The 27,831-nt window shown below is 44.0% G+C and overlaps 1 protein-coding gene across 2 annotated transcripts in view; it reads left to right on the top strand.

The window, feature by feature from the left end:
* Positions 1-27,831, top strand: part of LOC122561354 (VPS10 domain-containing receptor SorCS1-like) — a 1,166,089-nt gene that overhangs the window by 387,711 nt on the left and 750,547 nt on the right. For both annotated transcript variants that reach the window (XM_043713086.1, XM_043713087.1), the window contains exon 2: positions 18,195-18,262. In XM_043713086.1, the coding sequence (XP_043569021.1) occupies positions 18,195-18,262 (68 nt within the window). The remainder of the gene's footprint in view (positions 1-18,194; positions 18,263-27,831) is intronic.

The following is a 27,831-nucleotide window of genomic DNA, read 5'->3' on the forward strand; positions in this document are numbered from 1 at the left end:
CTCTCTCTGCTTTGATTTTGATTTATTGTAGCCAATGTACCTAAATACAATGAAAAGCTTTGTTTGCGAGTAGTAGTAATAGATCGTAGTAAGCAATGACGTACATAGGGTGAAAATTGGAACCTTGTGGTGGTTGGGAATTGAACCCAGGTCAGTTGTTTGGGAGGTGGCTATATTCACCACTCTACCACCATTGCTTTGAAAGCATTTCCTGTGGTGAATGACTAGCAATCCCAGAATGTTTGTGCACAACTTTGTTGCATTATTGCATGGACTCTACGCCACTCAGGCCTGTACCTTTAAGATTGTTACATGACATCACAACATGTGACATTCTGGTGTAAAGGTATCCACCTCACCATCAGTCCCTCCCTCTGTGCCATGGAGTCGGTGTAATGTTTTCAGTCAGTCAGCAATGTGTATGTCATGTGGGAATTGTTGTTTCGTATGGAACTGGCGTATTGCTGGAAAAGGAGACAGACACACACAGAGAGACACACACACAGACACACACACACATGCACACACTGCACTGTTTCAACTCAAAATAATACTTGAGACCCATTCACTTGTTTATTTCTCAGGGCAATGCCTGACCAATCAGAGTCAACCTATTGGTTTAATATTTAACAATGCCTGGCTGTTAATTGATTATCAACATTAATTTGTTTCATCCTCCATGACAACGTCTCTATTATTCAATCAGCCATCCAGTCACTCACATATGGTACAAGTATTTGTTTTCTCCTTGAATTTGCATTCTTGCAAAAAATCCTGATGAGAACAAGAGTTGAAAGTGTGGTGCTGGAAAAGCACAGCAAGTCAGGCAGCATTTGAGGAGCAGGAGAATCAATGTTTCAGCCCTAAATGTCAACTCTCCTGCTCCTCGGATGCTGCCTGATCTGTTATGCTTTTCCAGCACAACTCTCTTGACTCTGATCTCCAGCATCTGCAGTCCTCACTTCCTCCTCGCTGATGAGAACAAGACAAAAGTATGCTTTTTGAGCAATATATAATGTATAGTAACATCAGTAAACCAGAACTCAGAGTACGGCTAGAAGCTTACTAAGCTTTGAGTGACATGGGCCATAGCGAGCTGGGTGGTCGAATCAGGCGAGATGGTTGTCTCCACGTCGAGATCATCTTGTCAAGCTTTCCCACTTTGCTTGAGCAACATGATGAGACTCTCACCAGGGATTGGTGAGCTGCCGATGAAAGCTCATTGTTGCTGCACTCAGCAGGGTTGCCATCTTGCAAAACTCACCGTGCAAACAGGGCAACAGAGGGGGAAACTGGAGGGGCTCTGGGTGGGTTCAACTCACCATTTCCAACAAAGGATCTCCTTGATGGGCACTGGACCCCAACATCTCGGGACCTGGTCCATTGGACTTGGCCACATGTACCTGATATCCATGGACATTGGCATCTGACATGTGTCAGCCTCTGAGAACCCCCATGCCACATCGCCGCTCCACCTCAGAATGCTCCTACATTTCAGTGATATACCTTGTGCTGCCCTTGGAGCTTTCTCTTGTGATGCTGCGACAGGGACTGAGAGCTGCTGACAACGGCAGTGTGTTTCCTGACTGAATGGTGCAGCAAGACAGCTGTAATATCAGGGAGACCCAGCCAGCTCATGGACTGGAGCAGGCTGCATCTCGGGGTTCTTCACTCATTGTCGTAGAACTGACTCACTCTGAATCCGCCAACATGCTCACTGCATCCCCGCCTTGGATTGACCCCTCAGCCAGAGATAGTACTGTGGTCTTACCATGCCATTTAGTGCAGACACAAGGTCAGGAAGGTTGTGTCAGCAGGTTTCAGTCCAGGCAAGGGGGGCTAACCATCACCCAGGGGTGTCTGGTACAATAAACCAAGGGCAGCCTGGGATATTAGCCCAAGGACTGCTGGGTCAGTCAGAATTAGGATTCTCTACTAATAATGATAAGGAACTGATTCACAGGGAACGCACCACCTGTCTTGACTCTTTCCACCTTTATTGTGAGCAGCTATACTCCTGGAGTAAGGGTCCTGCAGGTATTGGAGAAGATGAAATTAGGCAGCAGAGATATTACTGTTGATACCAGTAGGGTGGAGTGTTTCCCGTCTATGGGAGTTGGCAAGGCAGGTTTTGTAGCGTGACAGTTTACGGTGGGTGCGGGTGAGTGGGGAAGGTGTGGCAGGCAGCAATGAGAATGGTACCCCATAGGCCTTGGTAGAGGAGGTAGAGTGAATATGAGGTGAAGGAGAGAAAAGGTAGCACTTGCTCCAGCAGAATGGAGAAGGATTTAATCATCTTCCTCCAGGTGGTTGCAACAGGTCCAGTGCAGATGGCAACCTTGGGCCAGGTTGGCATAGACTGGGGTCATGGTTTCCACTGCTGGTCCTGGGACGAGAGGAAGACCAAACTATGCACCATCCCATCTAACAGGGCACTGCTTTCCTGCTGTCTGCCATGTCTGAGGAAAATGTAGGGAATTGTGCTAGGGAACAGCTCAGACGGACTGACAGCTATCGTCAGGATGCACAATATCTTTTTAAAGATGGCACCAGTGCCAGGGATTTTGGTCAATTTGGAGATCTCCAGTAAGTTGCTCTGGGAATAGCATGTGGTGAGATAGAGTGAAATAGGACGTTATTCCCAACACAATAGCTCAAATGGCAATTAAAATGATGACTTTTATAAGACATAGTGAGAAAACTCACCTGTCCCATGTTGAGAATCACTCCATCAAACCCAATGTGTCACATTTTTTAGCCAACTCATAAAATGATTCTGCCTTGCATGTATGTCTGTGATAGCTATATGGATGCAGTTAGGTCTGCAGATGCTGGAGACCAGAGTTGAGAGTGTGGTGCTGGAAAAGCACAGCAGGGTAAGCAGCATCCGAGGAGCAGGAGAATCGACGTTTCGGGCCAGAGCCCTTCATCAGGAATGACCCCGATGAAGGGCTCTGGTCCAAAATGCCGATTCTCCTGCTCGTCGGATGCTGCCTGACCTGCTGTGCTTTTCCAGCAACACACTCTCAACTGTAATAACTATATAACTAGTTAGTGCAATAAATGAACTTCAAGGTATCTGTCTCAACACCACCTGAATTCCCTGGGGTATATGTTATGCACATTGTTATGTAGAAAACCCTGAAAAGCATCAGACTTTGCTCAACAGAGACAGGCCAATCCAGGAGATCATGTGAGTTCGAGAGAAAGTTGACTGGCAGCTTCAGACTGGCTCTTTTTTCCGCAGCTATCTGTCAGTTGTGCAGACTTCATAGTCCAAGTGATGACTGCTTCTTCTGTCCTGGCCATTGCCCTGGGGGAGCAGGATTGAGAACATAGCTAGCTTCATCAGGACCCAGGCTCAAATCACCAAATGGCCTCTTTCTGACTCGTCAACATTTTGGCACAGCTCTGTCACTTTGAGCAGAGACTTGCTGACCAGTTCAACCATTCAACATCCTCCATAACACTGAAACCAGGAAACTGAATAGCAACAACGAAGAGGCAGGAAGTGGTGTAAAAACTCTGACCCATGTCCAGCCTCAGGTAGATCTGTGGTCTGTACTGGGCCAGAGTGTATGGCGGGGTCAGTATCGGTTAGGGGTGAGAATCTGTAGCAGGCTGTGGTGGGGTGGAGTGTAGGTCTATACTGGGCTGTGAGGGTGTGGAGTGTGGATCTGTTCTAGACTGTGATGGTGTGGAGTGTGGGTCTGTACTGGGCTGTGGTGGGGTGCAGTGTGGGTCTGTACTGGGCTGTGGTGGGGTGCAGTGTGGGTCTGTACTGGGCTGTGGTGGGGTGCGGTGTGGGTCTGTACTGGGCTGTGGTGGGGTGGGGTGTGGGTCTATACAGGGCTGTGGTGGTGCGAGGTGTGGGTCTGTACTGGGCTGTGGTGGGGTGGGGTGTGGGTCTATACAGGGCTGTGGTGGTGCGAGGTGTGGGTCTGTACTGGGCTGTGGTGGGGTGGGGTGTGGGTCTATACAGGGCTGTGGTGGTGCGAGGTGTGGGTCTGTACTGGGCTGTGGTGGGGTGGGGTGTGGGTCTATACAGGGCTGTGGTGGTGCGAGGTGTGGGTCTGTACTGGGCTGTGGTGGGGTGGGGTGTGGGTCTATACAGGGCTGTGGTGGTGCGAGGTGTGGGTCTGTACTGGGCTGTGGTGGGGTGGGGTGTGGGTCTATACAGGGCTGTGGTGGTGCGAGGTGTGGGTCTGTACTGGGCTGTGGTGGGGTGGGGTGTGGGTCTATACAGGGCTGTGGTGGTGCGAGGTGTGGGTCTGTACTGGGCTGTGGTGGGGTGGGGTGTGGGTCTATACAGGGCTGTGGTGGTGCGAGGTGTGGGTCTGTACTGGGCTGTGGTGGGGTGGGGTGTGGGTCTATACAGGGCTGTGGTGGTGCGAGGTGTGGGTCTGTACTGGGCTGTGGTGGGGTGGGGTGTGGGTCTATACAGGGCTGTGGTGGTGCGAGGTGTGGGTCTGTACTGGGCTGTGGTGGGGTGGGGTGTGGGTCTATACAGGGCTGTGGTGGTGCGAGGTGTGGGTCTGTACTGGGCTGTGGTGGGGTGGGGTGTGGGTCTATACAGGGCTGTGGTGGTGCGAGGTGTGGGTCTGTACTGGGCTGTGGTGGGGTGGGGTGTGGGTCTATACTGGGCTGGTTGCTTCTTTGAATGAATCTCTCCGCTGAGGAATATAAAGCTGACCCAGGATTGTCCTCACGGCTCCCTGGGATCCTTCCTGCTGTTAAAGAGGATTGTATGCACAACATGTTGAATGTGGGAAGATGATGGGATTAGTGATATTTAGAATTGTAAGTAAAGGAAGCTACACTTTTTCAAAAGGTTAATGGCTCTGGAGCTGTGTTGATAAAGTTTCTCAATGTGGATGTTTTTTTATGCTGCTGATGTTCAGTTTGACCCGGACTGAATCAGTATTAGCTGCAGGTCATGTGGCTGGGAGACCCACTGAAGCTGAAAGCATCTTTTTCAGCGGTCCATAATAAATACTGACAATGTTGGTAATAACTTGCAGGTTTAACTGGATTTGTGAACAGACCTTGCATAATAAACAAAAGCAGGGGTGAAAATTTCTCCTCAGCTATTTGTGAAAGTCAACTCTTCCCCGAGGTAACCTGGCATACCATGGTGATGTCTAGATTGTTAACATTTGGAATCTTTGGAATAGGCTCACCAGAAGTATTTTGGGAATGAGAGATGTGTCCCGTCACCTGAGTGAGGGCTGAGGGTTTGAAGTTTGTGTAGTGATACCTTCCAAAGCAAGGGGTGACTTTCAATGTAAAATATTGGTTTCTGAAACACCTTTTAAAGATTGGATGGGAGATTTTTTTTAATCATTCAGTCAGTGTTGGTGTTATTGGTGAGGTCACAGCACAATCAGAGAAGCAGAGGGAGGTGTCAATCAAATGTTGGGGCAAGAAATGGAGGCAGTGAGTAAATGCTGGAGGGTGAAGTGTGCTGCAGGGTTACCATCACCAGGGAGGAGCCTGACAAATATCTTCTTTGGGAAAGCTATAAAAGAGACCTAAGGGGTAACTCTTTCACATAGAGGGTGGTACGTGTATGGGATGAGCTGCCAGAGGAAGTGGTGGAGGCTGGTACAATTGCAACATTTAAAAGACATCTGGATGGGTATATGAATAGGAAGGTTTTGGATGGATATGGGCCAGGTGCCGGCCCATGGGACTAGATTGGGTTGGGATATGTGGTCGGCATGGACTGATTGGACCAAAGGGTCTGTTTCCGTATTGTACATCTCTATGACTCTATGATCCTTCTGGTCATCAAGGGTGAAGGCTGGAGTAATTCTATTCACTGACAGTGTCTGACTGTGATTGGATAACAGCTGCAGTTCTTGACTATCCTGTCTCAAATTAAAGTTCTGGTGCATGCAGATCCTTCAGCCCATCTACCAGGATGGAGCATTGACCCTGGGAAGACAAGAGAGTGTGAGCACAGTCATCCTGTGATGTAACCCATTCTTCCCACTGAGCTCTCAGTTGCCCAGACCTTCATCCCCTTCCCACCCACCCCTCCACCTGCAATTGTTCACATTTTGGTCAAATCAACAAATTTCTATAGTGTGGAAGCAGGCCCTTCAGCCCATCGAGTCCACACTGACCCTCCCAAGAGCATACCACCATTTCCCATGGCCAATCCACTTAAAATACACATCTTTAGATGTGGGAGGAAACTGGAGCATCCAGAAGAAACTCATGCAGACACTGGGAGGATGTGCAAACCCCACACAGACAGTCATCCGAGGGTGGAATCGAACCCAGGTCCCTGATGCTGTGAGGCAGAAATGCTAACCACTGAGCCACTTTACCTCACAAAGTGTGGGAATTTCTAATAATGCTGGAGCCAGAAATTGGGGACAAAATATAGCCCATAATTATTGAGTCCATCTTCCTCTCCTAGTCACCGACAAGATTGGTATCATTGTTGGATCTGATATTACAGCTGGGAAATAACGTGGACACAATGTAAACTTTATTTCACTGCTTCCTGACTGAATCCTCCTACAGCACTGATTTTGCCTATCAGAACAAGCATCTTGCATGTTTTGGGTAGATATTGAGTAGTACAGTAGCCAGTCTCCATTCATTCTTGCTTTTCGTTTTATCGCCATTGCACCCACTGGTGGAGAATTATGAATCACCACATCCTCACCACACAGAAAATTCAAATTGTCAATCAGTGAAGAAATGTAATACGAAGAACTGTGGATGCTGGAAGTCTATAACAAACAGAAACAGAAACCCAGCAGCTCTGGTCGCTTCTGTGGAGAGAAAGTGAGGATTGCAGATGTTGGAGAGTCAGATTCAAAAAGTGTGGTGCTGGAAAAGCACAGCATGTCAGGCAGCATCTGAGAAGCAGGAGAGTCAATGTTTCAGGCATAAGCCTTTCATCCCAAAACATTGACTCTCCCACTCCTTGGATGCTGCCTGACCTGCTGGGCTTTTCCAGCACCACACTTTTCAACAGATTCGGTGCAGAGAAAGCAGAATTGATGATTTGAGTACAGTGACCCTTCTTCAGAATTGGTTCAAAAATAAACCTCAAAATGCAGTGTTGCTTCACATAGTTATGCAATACCAGTGCTCCTGAAACCCATAGACATCCCTCAGAGTGCTTAAGGGAATGAAACAAATGTCACCGTTGAATTTTTACATCGCAGCATAGTTAGAAATAAGCTGCTTTCCCATCCATCATGTTTATCACTCCCTGCACTCGGAGCCACTTTATAAAACATCTGCAATAATTTTCCTCCTTTTATTTCAATTCATTATCTTGAATGCATCTCAATGGTGCCAAGTGTCAAGGAGCTATGTTGTAAAAGTATTGTTGATGGTTCTTATTTTAGGACCATTTGAAAGTCATCAATCCATTCAGTCTTATAGGCTAAGCATTGCTGGCACAGTTCCTGTCCCTGGTTCACAATACATGCATGCATGGAGAGTATGCATGGAATGTAAGGAAGGAACACTGCAGAGAAGCTCAGTCATGTGCTGAAACTACTCTCAAGCTGCCTGGATCACTCTGGTGGAGCCTTGCAGTACTTGGATGAACAACAGTAGGATTCAGGATGGTCTGCTGCGTGATGCATAACCAACCCCCAATGGAATCCCAGCCCTATCGACAATGCTGCAGGGTCTAGCTGCAGGAGCAGGAAGGCGAGTGGGCCAACATGTCTGTTTCTGCCAATGAATGGCTTCTTTAACCATACCAACATTCCCTGCTCAGCATTAACCAACACCTTTGTTTCCCTCTGCCTCAGACCATGCTTGTGACCAATTCACCCCAAGGCAAAATTAATTATGAGAACAGCATAATTAATTAAGTCTAGGTGGATAGGTTGAGTTCTGTAGGTGTTCTTTATTCTGTTCTTTGTGTTTCATTGCGTAACTTTGTGACGCACCCGGGGACCGTATTCCAAGCAACGTTCCCTTGTATTTTCTCTCTGGTACACAGGACTCTGAGGCCCGGTGTGTGGCAGCAAAGGCTGGAACTGGAAGGCAACATCACAATCAACATGCTGACTCCAATCACTGTGTGCGTGACCTTGGAATAGCTGCACACAGCCTCCCATGCAGCATAGAGGGAATGTTGATCTAACCAAATTTATACATCATAAATGGCATGTGTATCCTTGTGCAATCCCTTTATCTCTGTCTTTGGTTGTGTTTCTGACTGATGTTGGACTGGGGTGGTCAAATTCAGAAGTCAAATGACATCAGGTTTTGGTCCAACAGCTTCATTTAAAATCACAAGCTTTCGGAGCGCTGCCCCTTCATCAGGTGCACCTTGTGATTTCACATAAACCTGTTGGACTATAACCTGGTGTCATGTGATTTCTGACCTTGCCCACCCCAGCAAAGAGTGATCAAGAAAATGATTAAGTAGAGAACAGAGATGATGAATGAAAACTCGGGAGAACTCTAAATGCTTCTTTAGGGATCTGAAAAGAAAAAGATTAGTGAGGAGACAGAAGTGGACCAATTACAGCTTAGGGCAGGACAATGTGGGGCGGTGAAGAGGGAAATAGTGGAGAAACTATACAGTTCCATTACATCTCTCTTCACAGAAGGAGAGGAGATCTCATTGAGGTTTATAAGATGTTAAACGGGATTGACAAAGTCAATGTAGAAAGGATGTTTCCACATGTGTGGCAATCTATAACGAGAGGTCATTGTTTTAGGATAAGGTGTGGTAGATTCACAACAGAGATGATGTGAAATTACTTCTCTCAAAGGGTTGTGAATGTCACAAAGCTAGTCCCTTGTTTTTCTAAAAGCTGTTCCTTGGTTCAAGGACACTCTGTCCTTAATATTTTTCAGAGGGGTAATAAACCAGACTGGGCTCTGATCAGTCTGGTTTGGTACAGAGATGAAAAGGATTTTGAGAGGGCTTTTGTTTATACATGAATAGCTGAGACTTCAGGCCAAAGTGGTCATGTTTTAGAAGTGACCTGTATCATGAAAGGGGAGTGGTCAGCTATCTAGCTAGCTGAGCTGAGCAGTTTTAGTTCAGTCTTGAGCTGAAATTGGAAATTCAACAGGGAGCTGTGTGGAAACTCTCTCTCTCTCTCTTTCTGGCCTTCAACTTTAACCTGTAAGCATGTATTCCATTGATACTGGTTTTTAAAGGGAGTTTGCTTATTGGGACTGTTGTGTATATTCAGAACAGCATAATTAATTAAGTCTAGGTGGATAGGTTGAATTCTGTAGGTGTTCTTTATTCTGTTCTTTGTGTTTCATTGCGTAACTTTGTGAATAAAGTTTGTCTGTTTTAAAATCTAGTAGTCAACCTAGCTAATGGGCGGCACGGTGGCACAGTGGTTAACACTGCTGCCTCACAGTGCCAGAGACCCGGGTTCAATTCCTGCCTCAGGCGACTGACTGTGTGGAGTTTGCACGTTCTCCCCGTGTCTGCGTGGGTTTCCTCCGGGTGCTCCGGTTTCCTCCCACCATCCAAAAGATGTGCAGGGTCAGGTGAATTGGCCATACTAAATTGCCTGTAGTGTTAGGTAAGGGGTAAATGTAAGGGTATGGGTGGGTTTCACTTCGGCGGGTCGGTGTGGACTTGTTGGGCCGAAGGGCCTGTTTCCACACTGTAATCTAATCTAATCTAATGTGAATGTGGATCAGTACTGGGAGAATGTGAGTTCCTTGGTTGGGGCTGTTAGTTTGGTTCAATCAGGGAGCCCTGGCTGAAAGTCAAAATGAGGGGAGCATCAGAGATACTGACACTCCGAGAGCTGATTCAGTATGAGGTAGTACTGTAGTCAAGGATTGTTCATGTGTAACTAAAAGGTGAGTTGGTGATGGGATACTGGTCTCTGTGAAATTATGTCACAAGGTGACCAAGGGACTAGTGAAATTGAGGAACAAAAAAAATTGAAATTGGGAAAGGAATAGTACTTGAAATATTAATTGGATTAAATAGTGAAACATTTCTGAGTCTAGATAAACTTCATTCAAGAGTGCAGGTGGGAGAAGAGACAGCACATAAATTAATGTTTATTTTTCAGTATTTTCAGTTCTGAAAGGGTCAATGGACTATAAATAAGCAAATGTAACCTTGCTGTTTAAGGAAGGAGGAAAAATAGAGTAGCACAGACCACAGAGTCAGACATCAACAGTAGGGAAGATGTTCGCATTTATTACACAGGCTGTGGCAACAGAACATTAATTTGACTTGGTTTGATTTATTTATTGTGTGATGAAGCTGCTCCTTTATGCAGTCCTTGGTGTTTTTCAGCGTTGTTATAAATGACACAGACTCCAATGAGTCTGTGGGGTTGAAGGGTATAAGGGCCAATTTAATAATAGCTAACAGAAACTGCCTCAGGTAGAGGCTTTCAATTAAAAAAAAACTCTTATACAATGAAAGGGGTGTGGCCAGTTCTCCCGGCACAGCTTTTCTCTATTTGGTTTGGTTTTATCTTCCCCTGCAACTGCAAGAAATGCAAAACTTGCACCCACACCACCCCCCTCACTTCCCTCCAAGGCCCCAAAGGATCCTTCCATGTCTGTCAGAAATTCACCTGCACCGCCACACACATCATTTACTGCATCCGCTGCACCCGATGTGGCCTCCTCTATATTGGGGAGACAGGCCGCCTACTTGCGGAACGTTTCAGAGAAACCTCTGGGACACCCGAACCAACCAACCCAACCGCCCGTGGCTGAACACTTTAACTCCCCCTCCCACTCCGCCAAGGACATGCAACACGCCGCCTGGAGGAAGAGCGTCTCATCTTCCGCCTTGGAACCCTCCAACCACAAGGGATGAATGCAGATTTCTCCAGCTTTCTCATTTCCCCTCCCCCCACCTTTTCTCAGTCCCAACCCTCAGACTCAGCACCGCCTTCTTGACCTGCAATCTTCTTCCCGACCTCTCCGCCCCCACCCCCTCTCCGGCCTATGACCCTCACCTTAACCTCCTTCCACCTATCGTATTCCCAACGCCCCACCCCAAGTCCCTCCTCCCTACCTTTTATCTTAGCCTGCTTGGCACACCCTCCTCATTCCTGAAGAAGGGCTTATGCCCAAAACGTCGATTCTCCTGTTCCTTTGATGCGCTTTTCCAGCAACAAATGTTTAAGCCTTGGCTTTATCCGTACTGTGGAAAAAGCTGCTGGACATAGAAACAGGTCCAGGCTGGTGCCCTCTCTCTCTGCCTTCTCTCCTGTAAGAATTTGTGTTTGATTTTACCTTTTGTGCCAGGGGATGTTCATGGGGACTGATGCAACTATTTGGAACAGCATTAAGTTGGGATGATCTGTTGGGTTTTTGGATAGGTTAAGTTATTCAGTATTCTGTTTTCTGTTGTTTGTGTTTCATTCAGCAATCTTGTAAATAAATTCTGTTTTGTTTAAAACTAAGTGGTTTGACCAGCTGCATCTCTCCTGGAGTATCCACTCTCCACCTGCTTAAAGCAACCAGCAAAGTTAGGGTCTGGGCTACCTTCTTGAAATGTTTGAGGGATCTGACCTGTTCCATAACAATTGTCATGTGTATTTTGTTACAAAATACAGTGAAAAGCGTTGTATAGTGTCACAGCTTTCTGGCGCCATTTTAAAAAAACAGAAAAATAAACCAAAATATAGAACATAAAGACAGAAAAATAAAGAAATAAAGAAAAAAGTGTTCAGCGTTACTGGTGAAATACTTTGCTGTGGGCCTTGGGACTGTAGGGGTCGTACCCTTTTGCCTCACTGTCGCTGGCATGAAAGTTGCCCGCTCTTTTGTTCCATCTTTGCCTCTCCTGATGCTCTCATCACTAGGTCCTCACTAGACCTTGCCAATGTAGATGCCATCAATGTTGCTGGGTATCACACTGCCCAAACATGACTCTGCTGCCGTGAGTCCGCTTCGGGCCCATCCTCGCCAATCCAGCTGCAGCCGATGCCACTGGGCCCAAACTCCCCTCCACTGCCACTGCCATGAATCTGCACTAGAAGCAGACGCTGCTGGGATCCCAAACTCAGCTCCTCCATACAAGCCCAGGGACGGCACTCAGATCCCTTCGATGATGCAGTCGCTGCTGGGATCCCAAATTTGCTTCTGATGCTGCCAGCATTAGTCCCAGCTGCTGTACCTAATCCAAAACCACCACTGCTGCAACTGAGCTCTTCAACAGGAGATAAGTAAAATAGGAGAGGGAAAAAAGGGGAAAAGAAACAAGAAAACAGAGAGAAAAAATAGAATTTAGAAAATTTAGGATATAAAACCTGGAAAAGAAAGGTACAGGGTATAGTTTGCTCACAGAACTGTTTTCAGATGTTTCGTCACCATGCTAGGTAACATCTTCAGTAAGCCTCCGGATGAAGCACTGGTGTCAAGGCCCGCTTTCTATTATATGTTTTGGGTTTCCTTGAACCTTCCAGCTCAGCGAGCAAACCTAAATCCAGAACCTCAACGTGAGCTACAAATCTTCTCAAAATTTGCCAAGAATGGTACAGTCAGGCCTAGTCAACATAGATTGATGAATATGAAATCGTGAGAGAAAGTGAGGACTGCAGATGCTGTAGAGCCAGAGTTGAAAAGTGTGGTACTGGAAAGACACAGCTGGTCAGTCAGTATCCAAGGAGCCGGAGAGTCGAGGTTTTGGGCATAAGCCCTTCATCAGGAATGAAAAGTGGATTCTCCTGCTCTTTAAATGCTGCCTGATCTGCTGGGCTTTTCCTGTGCCACACCTTTCAAACATAAAATTGTGTTTGACTAACATGTTGGACAGTTTGGAGGATATCATAAAGACTTTTGATAAGGGCACACAGAAGTGATGAGTAAATGAAACTGGAGTGCAAGTGGTTGGAAGGAATATCCTCATATGGATTGAGAACTGGTTTACAGATCAAAGTCAGATGGTAAGAATGAACAGATCATTCTCAGGAAGACAGACTGTTAGTACTAAGATATTGCAAAGACCAGGACTAGGTCCACAGCTATTCACAAAACCTATAGAAATAATTTGAATATGGGGATGAAATATCACATTTCCACATATGTGGAAGACATGAAACTGGGTGGGAATATAAAGTCTGAGGAGGATGGAAAGATAAATCAGACGGACATGGACAGGTAAAGTGAATGGGTTAGTACTTGGCAGATGGAATGTAATGTGATAAAGGGAATAAAAAAAACATAAATTCAGAATACCTTTTCAATGGCAAGAGGTTGGCAAGTCTGGATATTAAAAGTCATTAAAACTTAGCATGCAGTTACAACAAGCATTTAGGAAGGCAAATGGTATGTTGGCTTTTGTCATAAAGGATTTGACAACAGGAGTAAAGCTGTCTTGCAACAGTTGTATCAAACCTTGGAGTATTGTATATAGTTTTGGTTTATTCACTAAAATGAATATTTGGATGGTTGGATAGTTTTTAGAAGGAGAGGTTGAGGAAACTGCATGTGTATTCCTTATAGTTTTGAAGAATGAGGGGTAACCCCATTGAGACTGACAAAATGATGCCAGGACATGACAGGACGAATAGAGATCAGATTCTAAGCTGAAAACTTCGAAGCCAGGAGACATAATCTCAGAATAAGGCCGTAAGACCATTAGACATGGGAGCACATATTAGGCCATTCACCCCATTGAGTCTGCTCCACCATTCATTCATGGCTGATGAGTTTATCATCCCCTTTCTCCCACTTTCTCCCCATAACCTTTGATCCCCTTGATACTCAAGAATGTATCAGTCTCAGCCTTAAATAGACTCATTTAACTGGCCTCCACAGCTTTCCATGAGAATGAATTCCATAGATTCCCCACTCTCTGGCTGAAGATGTTTCTCCTTATCTCCATTCTAAAAGGTCTTCCCTTTACTCTAAGACTTTTCCCTTGGGTCCTAGTCTTTCCTACCAATAGAAACATCTTCCCAACATCCACTTTGTCCAGGCCATTCAGTATTCTGTAAGTTTTAGTTAGATCTCCCCTCATTCTTTTAAATCCATCAAATATAAACCCAGAGTCCTCAAATGTTCCTCATATGTTAAGGTTTTCATTCCTGAGACCAATCTTGTGAACTTCCTCTGAACACGCTCCAGGGCCAGTCCATCCTTCCTGAGATATGAAGCCCAAAACTGCACACAATACTCCAAATGTAGTCTGACCAGAACCTTGTGGACCCTCAGAAGTATGTCCCTGATTTTATATTCATGTCCAGGCCATTTAAGACTGAAATGAAGAGGAATTTTTTCATTTAGTCGGTGATAGATTTATGGAAATCTCCAACCCAGAAGGCTATGGAAACTCAATGATTGAGCACTTCCAAGACAAAAATTGGTAGGTTTATAGAAACTAATAACATCAAGTGATGCGGAGATATTTCACGAAAGTAGCTTTGAGGTGTATGATCAGCCATTATCTTAATGAATAGTAAAGCAGGCTCAATGGGCTGAATGGCCTATTTCTATTCTATGTTTGTATACTTTCCTGTTCTTCTACCCATTTCAGTTTTTGGTTGTCTGAAGGGAGGAAGCCAGTGAGATGGAGTGAGCAGAAACAAGATATGTATGCTTACCTTATCTGCAACAGACATACCTGAGGAGACTTTAGAATGGGGAGCAAGTGGGATACAAGAAAGAGCGGAGGAATGAGAAACTCATTGTCTTCAATGGCTTCAGTCACATAGCCATTCCTGTCCACAACAGGTTCACTTTGTTGCCTTGTGTCTCACACTAATTTGTCATGCTAGGGAGAGGGTAGTATTTCGGTAAATGTGTTTTGAATGCCGTGGTTGTCATGGTGGAATAGCAAAGAGTCTGTCAATCTCTGAGATTTGTGATTCAGACTTGTTACAGTATATGAAGGTGAGATGAAGCACAAAATGAGTAGTGGTTCATAGAGATTGTTGGGGGTTGAATGATATGGTGCAGTGGGCAGCTTGTGCAGTTTATGTGGTTTGACTTTTTTTTCATTCACTAATGGAACGTAGGCACCACTGGCTGGGCAAAGATTTATTGGCTATCCCTAATTATTCAGAGGGTGGTTAAGAGTCAATCACATGACTGTGAGTCTGGAGTCACATGTAGGCAGACCAGGTAAGGATGGCAGTTTCCTTCCGTGAAGATGGTAGTCATGATTTGGAGATGCCGGTGTTGGACTGGGGTGTACAAAGTTAAAAATCCCACAACACCAGGTTATAGTCCAACAGGTTTATTTGGAAGCGCTAGCTTTCGGAGGGCTGCTGACCTAATGAAGGAGCAGTCCTTCGAAAGCTAATGCTTCCAAATAAACCTGTTGGACTATAACCTGGTGTTGTGGGATTTTTAACTTTGTTTTCCCTGAAGGACATTAGTGAATCAGGTGGGCTTCCAGATTTTTGTTGAGATTCCAGATTTTTTTGACTTCACTATTTGCCACAGCGAGATTTGTACCTGGATCCCTAGAACATTTCCTGGGGTCTCTGGATTAATAGTCTCTGTATAATATCAAAAGGCCATCCCCTCCCCTTAAGATGAGCGGATATATTACGTAAGGTCATTTATTTTTTGCATCTGTACTGCTTCAGTCAGAAGGCATCAGCCCTTTCAGTGATGCCAGCTGGCTTAACAGTTGCTTGTCTCACACAAACCTGGGCCTTCAGTTGAGGCATGCAGTCAGTCAAAGGCATATTTAATACTGCCTGTGATTATGCAAATGAGCAGTAGCACAAAGTTGGCATGCTATCTGCTTTGGAAGAAGAAATGGCTATGGGTGTAATATAGATTGTGATCCCCGGTGCCCATTTTCTGCAGTCAGATTGTGCCTGGAAAGAAATTTCAGAAGCAGGAAAAGGTCAGTAAACCTGTCCTCCTATAAAAGGTTAACTGTATCAACTCATCTCCATTGCATGACTTTGAGATTCCCTGAGTGGCTAGGCCTTTGTTAATAACGTTGATTCTCTGTCCACACTGCTTTGTTGTTTTGCAGACACTTTGATCCATGTCCCTCCAGAGAGATGTGTATCACGTGTCCTGTGCTTGATTCTCATTATGTTTGCCCTGTAGTACACAGTATGACACTTTTACAGACAGCTTTTTAGAGATAAATATTTAATGGAAAGTGCCTTTTTCTTTTTTGTGTCTCTAATGCCCTACATTCCTTGGCAAGATACAAGTTACAGTGGCAACACGCAGAATAAATTATGAGTTTAAATCTGTTGAGCGTATGCAATCAGGTTTAAAAAAATCTGAAACCTTTTAACATACTTTTTTATTTAGAACACAGAGCATAGAACAGTACAGCACAGTACAGGCCTGTCAGCCCTCGATGTTGCGCTGACCTTTTATCCCACTCTAAGATGAAACGAACCTACATACCGTTCATTTTTCTATCATCAATGTGTCTATTAAAGTGTAGTTTAAATGTCCTGAATGTATTTGCAGAAACTTTTAAAATTAACTAAATATATTTAATAGTTTTGTATCAACAGCTTTACGTAAGCCACATATTATGTAATGTCAGCTCAGTGCAATGTCACTTAGAGAGGGTATCAAATCACCACGAACTGAGAGGAACTGCAGTAAAGCTAAGTTTAAAATGTTCTCCAAGCTTTGTGATTTTTAATAGACTGCAGCTACTCTGCTGGATGTAGTGATCTTTTAAACTTTAATTCAGTTGAGATTTGTCTGCTCTCTCTTGACATGGTGACAACATCCTCACTTCTCAGTCACAGCCCTGGGTTCAAAGAGCCACTCCAGATATGTGAGCACATAATTCAGGCTGACATTTGTGTGTGGTAATGTCAAGAAACCTGCACTGTTGATGAGATGTTAAACTGAGGTTTTAAGGTGAATGCAAAGAAACATTAAGATTGATATTGGTGTGTGACAAGTGTGAAAGTGAACTCTCATCCCATCTAACTGCTTATTTCTGTGTTTTGAGTGAATGTGAGAAAATCTGATAACACTATTAAAAAGTCAGGGATTATCACCAACATTACTATACAATGAACTAAGACAGCAGGAGAAAACAGATGATTAGCGACTTCTGTATCTCTCAGGGAAGTCTTTGCCTATCGATTGTGCTTTACACAATTGCAAGACAGCCAATAGCGCTTTACAACTAGGGAAGTATTTTTGAAATAGAGAGACTGTTGTAACAGAAGCAGCAGCTGTTTTGCACCCAGCAGGTTCCCACAAACAGTAATACGAGGCAGATAATTGACTTTAATGATCATCGTCATAGAATCCCTAACATGTAGAAGCAGGCCATTCGGCCCATTGAGTCCAGATCAACCCTCCAAACAGCATCCCACCCAGATCCAACCCATCCCTGTATCCCAAGCACATTCTTGGATAACATGGGCAGTTTAGCATGGACAATCCTCCTGAGCTGCACAGGTTTGGGCTGTGGGAGGAAACCAGAGGAAACCCATGCAGACATGGGAAGAATGTGCAAACTCCACACAGACAATCTACTGAGGATGGAATCAACCCCGGGACCCTGGGCATTGTGAGGCAGCAGTGCTAACCACTGAGCCATCTTTGTTGAAGATGTTGGATAAGCATTGAACAGTAGATAATTATCTTGCTCTTCTTCAAAATATTGCAGGTCTCTTTCATCCACCCTGGATGGTAGAGTGGGCTTTGACTTTAATATTTCACCTGAAAGATGAAATCTGTCTCTGTCAGCCCACCCATTGTGGATACTTGTGCTCCATTCTCTGAAGTAGGACTTGAACTCATATGTCGAAGTCAAAAAATAAAAGCTATCAAATGAACCATAGCTAGGACAGCAAGTGCCATGGCATTTCAAAGTCATTGGTTAGATGAAATGCTTTCACATATATAAGTGTAAGTAATTCATTGTTAGAGAATAGGACAAGCATTTGGATCAAAGCCACAAAGCTGTTATGAATCATTATGGAACACCACTGTGCTTGTCTCGTGTTACAGTATACAAGATTGATGTTGGTTTTTACAATATTATCAGAAACAACTGTTCTCTCACAAGTTGGGAAGCCAATAAACTAGAGATATTTTTTGACCACAATTAACATTGCTTTCGAGAATACAATCGAAAACAATTCTTCGGTAGATTATCATGAATGTTGTTCATTATTGGAAGTCTTGGAATTAATTTTCCGACCTTAATGTTCTTTGTAACAACCAATATGTTATCCAATGAGTCATGCCAGTTGCATTAGTGATAGTCAATGTTTGAAGACTAATTTTAATCTTCTCTCTTTCAGGTAATTCTAATTCTTACAAAGTTGTACGACTATAACCTCGGGAGTGTCACTGAAAGCTCACTTTGGAGGTAAGTGGCTCCAAAAGGGCGAGTGAGTGAATTCATAGGGAGCAGATGTTCATTGCTTAATCTAGTGTGAAATATTAAGGAGACAGAGACAGCTTGTGGTTATCCTGAAGCATTAAGTTGAGCAACTTCTCATGTCTCTCGATTGCAACTAGTGTCTCAGAGCTGAATTAATGAGATTCAAACAGAGCAGAGATTGTCACTGAGAAAATGTTTCTTATATCCATTGGTATCAAAAATGTGAGCGCAATGACAAAACATCAAATATGTTGATGTGAGAATCATCCAAAATGATGGCTGACAGCAAGCAATGATTTGTAAACTTTGTAAAAGTTTTCATGGGAAAATACTGACAAAACAGACGATTAGGCATAATGTGGCTAAATCAGTGGAGATGCCCAACAAAAATCTGAAAGGCATAAGGATGTTGACATCTGACTAATAGGACACAATATTCTGCAAACACTGCCTCAGGATGGAGAAAGAGGAGAGTGCATGTCTAAATGAAATGCCTGAGGAAGTGATAGGTGTGGGTATAGTCACAACATTTAAAAGACATTTGTACAGGGACATGGACAGGAAAGATTTAGGGGAATATGGGTCAAACACAGGAAAATGGGATAGTTTAGTTTGGGAAACTTTGTTGGCATGCATAAGTTGGGTCGAAGAGTCTGTTTCCATGTTGTATGGCTTTAAATACTGTTTACAGTGGATTAATCAGAGTGTGAAAAAACCAATACTGGCAACAGTGTGGCCAAATGTGTAGGATGAATATAATACAATTGTCGCCCTGATGTGGGGTTTTGGACATCACTCTATCTCCTTATTTTACACTACAATAGGTTGTGATGGCAGTAATATATAAACATACAGTTTGATTAATAAAAACTATTACTACTGGACTCAATGATGTTACAGTTGTAATTCTTTGTTTCTGCAAGTCCTGAATTGTATTAAAAAAAATGAAAATTAATTCAAAATTTGATTGTTTGATCTGCATAAAATAGATTGCTTAATGCACCTGTTAAAATATCCCTGGTGAAGGTGTTAAATGTCTGTGCTAACATTATTAACAGTGACTTTCACCCTCCATTAAATAAAAAATGCTTAAAATGTAAATCTTTCGCTGAATGAACTAAAATCTCAATCCTGAAGATGTCAGCAGTTGCAGGAATGTTATGCTGTTTGGAAAGTCAAAAATACAGAAGACTTTTTTAAGGCAGTGGTCTTCGTGTTATTTTCCCTTTGCAAAGCTACGTAAATATTGGCACGTGTAGCATAATATCAGAGGACCACCTTGTCTGACAGACAGAGAGAGACAACAGGCGGTGGTTTAATAGATTAGATTACTTACAGTGTGGAAACAGGCCCAACACGTCCATACTGACCCACCGAAGCGCAACCCACTCAGACCCATTCCCCTACATTTACCCCTTCACCTGACACTACAGGCAATTTAGCATGGCCAATTCACCTAACCTGCACATTTTTTTTGGATTGTGGGAGGAAACTGGAGCACCCAGAGGAAACCCACGCAGACACGGGGCGAATGTGCAAACTCCACACAGAGAGTCGCCCGAGGCGGGAATTGAACCCAGGTCTCTGGCGCCGTGAGGCAGCAGTGCTAACCACCGTGCCACCGTCCTGCCTCACAGCGCCAGAGACCTGGGTTCAATTCCCGCCTCGGGCGACTCTCTGTGTGGAGTTTGCACATTCTCCCCGTGTCTGTGTGGGTTTCCTCCGGGTGCTCTGTTTTTCTCCCACAGTCCGAAGATGTGCAGGTTAGGTGAATTGGCCATGCTAAATTGCCCGTAGTGTTAGGCGAAAGGGGTAAATGTGGAGGAATGGGTCTGGGTGGATTGCTCTTCGTAGGCTCGGTGTGGACTTGTTGGGCTGAAGGGTCTGTTTCCACATTGTAAATAATCTTAGTCTTCAGGTAAGGTGAAAGGTTGACAAGAAGACCCCTTCATGGGAACCTCAGCTGTTGCAGGAATTGAACCCATGCAGGTTGTGTTATTCTGTATCACAGAACAGCCATCCAACCAACCAAAGTAACCAACATCACAACTCACTCACATGATAAGATTGGGTCATGGGGAAGGGGTTTGAGGGTATGGCATGTGCCTGTGTGCTTTTCTTCATTTCACCTGACAAAGGAGCAGCACTCCGAAAGTTTGTGATATCAAAAATAACCTGTTGGACTAAAGCCTGGTTTTGTGTGATTTCTGACCGTGCAGTAAGGAGGGAGCTCTCAAATCCAGCTCATCCAGACAGGGACTGAACCACGTGCCTTTGTCACCAATTTGATGTATATCAGCCATCCAGTACTAAAAGGAGCCCTAGTAATTGTACCCACAGGCACTTTGCAATAAATTTCATATGCTGGAAGTGAGGAATGGCGATGGTAACCTTCACATGACTGACCAGGAATCTATCCCTCTGGGATTGATTGCCAGGGCTTTGTGTTGGAAACACTTACAAGTTGACTGTGTGACACATTACAAACACACTTTCCTTCACCATAGAAACCTGTAACAGGACTTCAACCCAGAACATTTGGCTTGGAGAGAGGCAGGAGCGCTACCACAGCATGATAAGAACTACTTGCTTAGTGCTGCATAATGTAGTTAAATTAATTCTGAAGAAAATGATTTGTGTCTTGTTTCATACTTTACCATCTGGATTGGGACACAGTTATCAATAAACTAATAACTTTCTGCATATAATGATCAAGACTCATCCTTTCTTCATATGTTTTAGCAATTCTCTGATCAAGATATTTATGCAATTTAATTCTGCCAATGAGAAGTCATTATAGTTATATTATATATCCCAAGCCTAGCAATTGGTCCAGTTTGAGATACACTGGTGAACCGTACTAATATCCATGCCTGGATGCTCATCACTGGACAACATTTTATACTCATATATTAAAAATATAACACATGGTATGAGTCATAAAATACATGCTTCCTTATAAGGAATAGGTTGGTGAACAGCATAACTAAAGCTGTTAGATAGCTTCTTTGTAGGTACATAGCTAAACCTGTCGAGCACAATTCAGACAATATCATGCTTAAGCCTTAAAATATTCTGTTCAGATTAGTCTTAGTCTCAAAAATCGAAGATTCAAACCAGGCAGAGAATTGGCAGCTGTGACAGTCAGTTAATTTGGTGGAAAAGATACAGAGCCTTGAGATCCATTTGCCTTGAAAAGAGATAATTGAGTTCGGGATTGCAGAGGAGTGTGAGGTACTGATTTCTGAAGAAGAATCACTGAACACAAAACATTAACTCTGCTTTCTCTCCACAGACAGTGCCAGATCTGCTGAGTTTCTCCACAAATACCTGTTTTTGTATCAGGTTTCTAGCATGTACAGTCCTTTGTTTTATTTTAGTGGAAGGTATTTGTTGTGTAGACAAGTAAGTGAAGGTGTACCGTGACATATCAAAGGTACACAAACTAAACTGGTGAAAGATAATTTTAGGGTGGATGTTAGGAAGAGCTGGTATAGACAAAACCTGTTGTGCTTTTCTTGCCAAATTAATGAATTAAACTGAATTAAATTTAGGGTGGCATGGTGGCTCAGTGTTAGCACTGCTGCCTCACAGCGCCAGGAACCCGGGTTTGATTCTCACCTCAGGTGACTGCCTGTGTGGAGTTTGCACGTTCTCCCAGTGTGTGTGTTGGTTTCCTCTGGGTGCTCTGATTCCTCCCACAATCCAAAGATGTGCAGGTTAGGTGAATTGGCCATGCTAAATTGCCAAGTCAGGGGTAAATATAAGGTAGGGGAATGGGTCTGAGTGGGTTACTCTTCAGGGGGTCAGTGTGGACTTGTTGGGCAGAAGGGCCTGTTTCATTACTGGAGGGAATCTAAAACAAAAATGATGCTTTACTTGGATTTAACTTGTGCTCGTGTGAAATGCCTGTTGGAGTATCTTACCAAGAGTCACCTGAGCACCTATAAAGCCCATAATGCTTAATGTGGGTTGTTGTTAGTACACCTATAATCCCTACAGACCAGCGATCAAGCATCATGAACTTTCATGCCAGTACCCAAGGATATCGAAATATGTACAGGTTAGGTGGATTGGTCCTGCCTGTACTGTCCAGGGATGCGCAGGCTAGGTGGGCCATCCATGGGAAATGCAGGGTTACAGGGATAGGGTAAGGAGGTGGGTCTGGGTGGGATGCCCTTCGGAGGGGCAGTGTGGACTTGATGGGCCAAATAGCCTGTCTCCCTACTGTAGGGATTCTATGATTCTTTGAATACCTATTGAAAAATACTTTCAGGTCTGTTCATGTTGCTTGTCTGTGCAAATCAGTTCAGTTTCTCAAAACAGGTCGATGAGACTTACCAATCTTTTACGCTCAGGTGAAATTTGATCCTTTATGTCACTGCTGACAGTATTAGCAGTAGCAATGTAAGGTGACTGAGAGCAAAATAAAAATACATTTGATTATGTATGATTTTTTTCAAAATTGTGTCAGCAAGGCAGTAATCCTCAGCAGGTCTGACAGCTTCCATGGAGAGCAAGCACTATTAACGTTTTGAGTTCAGTGATATTTGTTCAAGAATGGTTCGCAAGAAGGGTTCGATTCTGAAGAAAGGTCATTGGATCTGAAATGTTAACTCTCATTCTCTTTCCACACCTTCTTTGTATTTATAACTTTGTATCCCTTGCTGTGATCTAGCACCCTATGAATTTTACTCAGAGAGTAGACCGGGCATAGAAAACACTGCCTGCAATAGTTGTCAACTTTATGGGCATTTAAATGGTCATTGGATAAACATATGGACGAGAATGGAATAATGTAGGTTAGATGGGCTTCGGATTGGTTTCACAGGGCAGTGCAACATCAGGGGCTGAAGGGCCAGTACTGCGCTGGAATGTTCTATGTTATATGTTCTTTGATTTTTGTGTGCTAAGGTCTGCCTGTTCTGCACGCAAAACAAAAATTTTTATTCTACTTAGGTACATGTAATAATAATAAATCAAATCAGATGCTGCCAGACCTGCTGAGTAGCTCCAGCATTTTCTGTATTTGTTTCAGATTTCCAGCATTCTCAGATCTTTGTTTTATTTTGTTCCAGTAGTAATCCTCTTTGACAAAGCAGCTATGAAGCTTCACCAATAGTTTTCCATTTTATAATCTCTCCATTGCAACTTGTACTGTGTACCAAGGGAATAAGTTTATTTTGCTAGTATGTGAACCAGAGGGGACCAATATCCTGGCGGGGAGGTTTGCTAATTATCTTTGGGAGGATTTAAGCTAATTCAGCAGGGGCATGGGAACCTGTCTTGTAGCTCTAGTGTACAGGCAGTTAAGAGTACTGAGGTCATGAATATGGTTTCAGGAATGTTCCAGCAACAGAAGGCAGTTTGAAGTGTGTCTACTTCAACACCAGGAGCATCAGAAATAAGGTGGGTGAGCTTGCAGCATGGGTTGGTACCTGGGACTTTGATGTTGTGGCCATTTTAGAGACATAGAGCAGGGACAGGAATGGTTGTTGCAGGTTCCGGGATTTAGATGTTTCAGTAAGAACAGGGAAGAAGGTACAAGAGGCAGAGCTGTGGCATTGTTTGTCAAGGACAGTATTACGGTAGCAGAAAGAATGTTTGATGAGGACTCGTCAAACGATTAGTATGGGCTGAAGTTGATATGGGCTGAGGTTAGAAACAGGAAAGGAGAGGTCACTCTGTTAGGAGTTTTCTATAGGCCTGTGAAAAGTTCCAGAGATGTAGAGGAAAGGATAGCAAAGATGATTCTGGATAGGAGTGAGAGTAACAGGATAGTTGTCATGGGGGACTTTAACGTTCCTAATATTGACTGGAAACACTATAGTTTGAGTACCTTAGGTGGGTCAGTATTTGTCCAGTGTGTGCAGGAGGGTTTCCTGACACAGTATGTAGACAAGCCAACAAGGGGCAAGGCCACATTGGATTTGGTACTGGGTAATGGACCAGCCAGGTGTTAGATTTGATGGTAGGTGAGCACTTTGGCAATAGTGACCACAGTCACTTTAGAGATGGAAAGGGATAGGTAAATACCACAAGGCAAGAGTTATAGCTGGGGGAAAGGCAATTATGATACGATTAGGCAAGATTTAGGATGCATAGGATGGGGAAGGTAACTGCAGGGGATGGACGTAGTTGAAATGTGGAGCTTATTCAAGGAACAGCTAGTGTGTGTCCTTGATAAGTATGCACCTGTCAGGCAGGGAGGAAGTGGTCGAGCGAGGGAGCGATGGTTTACTAAGGAAGTGGAATCTCTTGTCAAGGAGAAGAAGGAAGGAGGCTTATATTAGGATGAGACGTGAAGGCTCACTTAGGGTGTTTGAGTGTGACAAGTTAGCCAAAAAGGACCTAAAGAGAGAGTTAAGAAGAGCCAGGAGAGGACATGAGAAGATGTTGGCAGGTAGGATCAAGAAAAACCTTGAAGCTTTCTATAGATACGTCAGGAATAAAAGAATGACTAGAGTAAGATTAGGGCCTGTCAAGGACAGTAATCAGAAGTTGTGTGTGGAGTCCAAAGAGATAGGAGAGGCGTTAAATGAATATGGATGTAGGTTCGTTCACTGAGCTAGAAGATTTGGTTTCAGATGTTTTGTCACCATATTAGGTAACAACATCAATGAGTCTCCAGATGAAGCACTGGTGGTATGGCTTGCTTTGTATTTATGTATTTCGGTTTCCTTGGATTGATGATGTCATTTTCTGTGATGATGTCATTCCTGTTCTTTTTCTCAGGGAGCTGTAAATGGGATCCAAATCAATGTGTTTATTGATAGAGTTCTGGCTGGAATGCCATGCTTCTTGGAATTTTTGTTCGTTTGGCATGCCCTAGGATGGATGTGTTATCCCAGTCAAAGTGGTATCCTTCCTCATCTGTATCTTAGGATACTAGTGAGAGTGGGTCATGTCTTTTTGTGGCTAGTTGATGTTCATATATCCTGATGGCTAGTTTTCTGCCTGTTTGTCCAGTGTGGTGTTTGTTACAGTCCTTGCAAGGTATTTTGTAAATGACATTAGTTTTGCTTGTTGTCTGTATAGGGTCTTTCAGGTTCATTGGCTACTGTTTTAGTGTGTTGGTGAGTTTGTGGGTTACCATGATGCCAAGTGGTCTGAGTAATCTGGCAATCATTTCTGAGATGTCTTTGATGTAGGGGAGAGTGGCTAGGGTTTCTGGACGTGCTTTGTCTGCTTGTTTGGGATCGTTACTGAAAAATCGGTGGACTGCGTTCGTTGGGTACCCATTCTTTTTGAATACCCTGTATAGGTGTATTCCTCTTCTCTTCATATTTCCTCTGTGCTGCAATGTGTGATGACTTGTTGAAATAATGTTCTAATGCATGAATATTTTTCATCAGTATTCACACAGGAAAAAGACAATGTCGTTGAGGAGAATACTGCGATACAGGCTATTAGACTAGACAGGATTGAGGTTCATAAGGAGGAGGTGTTAGCAATTATAGAGTTATAGAGTCATAGCGATGTACAGCATGGGAACAGACCCTTCGGTCCAACCCGTCCATGCCGACCAGATATCACAATCCAATCTAGTCCCACCTGCCAGCACCCGGCCCATATCCATCCAAACCCTTCCTATTCATATACCCATCCAAATGCCTTTTAAATGTTGCAATTGTACCAGCCTCCACCACTTCCTCTGGCAGCTCATTCCACACATGTACCACCCTCTGCGTTCTGGAAAGTGTGAAAATAGATAAGTCCCCAGGCCAGATGGGCTTTGATCTTTATGTCATAACTGTTTACAGGAATAGTGCCAGCAGACTGGAGAATATCAAATGTTATCCCCTTGTTCAAGTGGGGGAGTAAAGACAACCCTGGTAATTATAGGTCACTGAGCCTTACTTCAGTTGTGGGTAAAGTATTGTAAAGGATTATACAAGATAGGATTTATAATCATCGAGAAAGGAATAAGTTGATTAGGGATAGTCAACACAGTTTTGTGAAGGCAGGTCGTGCCTCACAAATTTGATTGAGTTATTGAAGAAAGTGGCCAAACAGGTGGATGAGGGTAAAGTGGTCGATGTGGTGTATATGGATTTCAGTAAGGTATTTGATAAGGTTCCCCACGGTAGGCTTTTGCAGAAAATACGGAGACATGGGATTGAAGGGACTTTAGCGGTTTGGATGAGAATTTGGCTAGCTGAAAGAAGACAGAGGGTGGTGGTTGATGGGAAACGTTCATCCTAGTGTTCAGTTACTAGCGGTGTACTGCAAGGACCTGTTTTGGAGCCACTGCTGTTTGTCATTTTTATAAATGACCTGGATGAGGGTGTAGAAGGATGCATTCCTGATGAAGGGCTTATGCCCGAAACTTCTCCTGTTTCTCAGATTCTATCTGACCTGCTGTACTTTCCCAGCAACACACTCTCGACTATAGTTCTGGTTGCCACATTATAGAAAGGATGTGGAAGCATTGGAAAGGGTACAGAGGAGATTTACTAGGACGTTGCCTGGTATGGAGGGAGGGTCTTATGAGGAAAGGCTGAGGGACTTGAGGCTGTTTACATTGGATAGAAGAAGGTTAAGAGGTGACGTAATAGAGACATACAAGATGATCAGATTAGATAGGGTGGCAGTGAGAGGCTTTTTCCTCAGATGGTGATGGCTAGCATGAGGGTACATTGCTTTAAATTGAGGGATGATAGATATCAGAGGTAGGTTCTTTACTCGGAGAGTACTGAAGGTGTGGAATGCCCTGTCTGCAACACTGGTAGACTTGTTACCTTTAAGGGCATTTAAATGGTCATTGGATAAATGTATGGATGATAATGGAATAGTGTAGGCTGGATGGGTTTCAGATTGGAGGATGAAGGTGCAGAGCCAGAGGTGGTGGTACATGTCGGCACAAATGATGTCGGGAAGAAGAGGAGGAACATACTACAGCTGGACTTTGGAGAACTAGGAAGAAGGCTGAAAAGCAGGACGTCCAGGGTGGTTATCTCCGGTTTGCTTCCAGTTCCGTGGGCTGGTGAGGCCAGGAACAGGGAGATAATGGACTTGAACGTGTGGCTGGGGAACTGTTGCAGGAAGCAAGGATTTAAATTCTTGGATCACTGGGGTATGTTTTGTGGTAAGCATAAATTATAAAAGAGAGGGCTTGCACCTTAATAGGTTGGGGACCAGCATTCTGGCAGGCAGGTTTTCTACAGCAACACAGCTACGTTTAAACTAAGTAGCGGTGGGGGGAGGGGACAAACTGGATGTTTAAGAAGGAAATTGAAGGGAAAGTTAGAACATGGGAAGTCAGGAAAGACAACTATATCAATGAAGCAGAAAACTCAAAAAGGGTTGAGTGAAATAGGAATTGATGGGAAGGGTGAGGGCAGTAACAAATTAAAAATACTATATATGAATGCATGAAACATTCGAAATGAGATGGATGAGCTTGAGGCTCTTTTGGAAACTGGCAGATACGATATTGTGGGGATAACTGAGACATGGCTTCAAATGGACAGGGCCTGGGAAATGAATATTCAAGGCTACACGTGCTATTGTAAGGACAGACAGACGGGCAGAGGGGGTGGGGTGGCCTTGTT

The sequence above is a fragment of the Chiloscyllium plagiosum genome, chromosome 22 (assembly GCF_004010195.1).
Source record: "Chiloscyllium plagiosum isolate BGI_BamShark_2017 chromosome 22, ASM401019v2, whole genome shotgun sequence".
Classification (NCBI taxonomy): Eukaryota; Metazoa; Chordata; class Chondrichthyes; order Orectolobiformes; family Hemiscylliidae; genus Chiloscyllium; species Chiloscyllium plagiosum.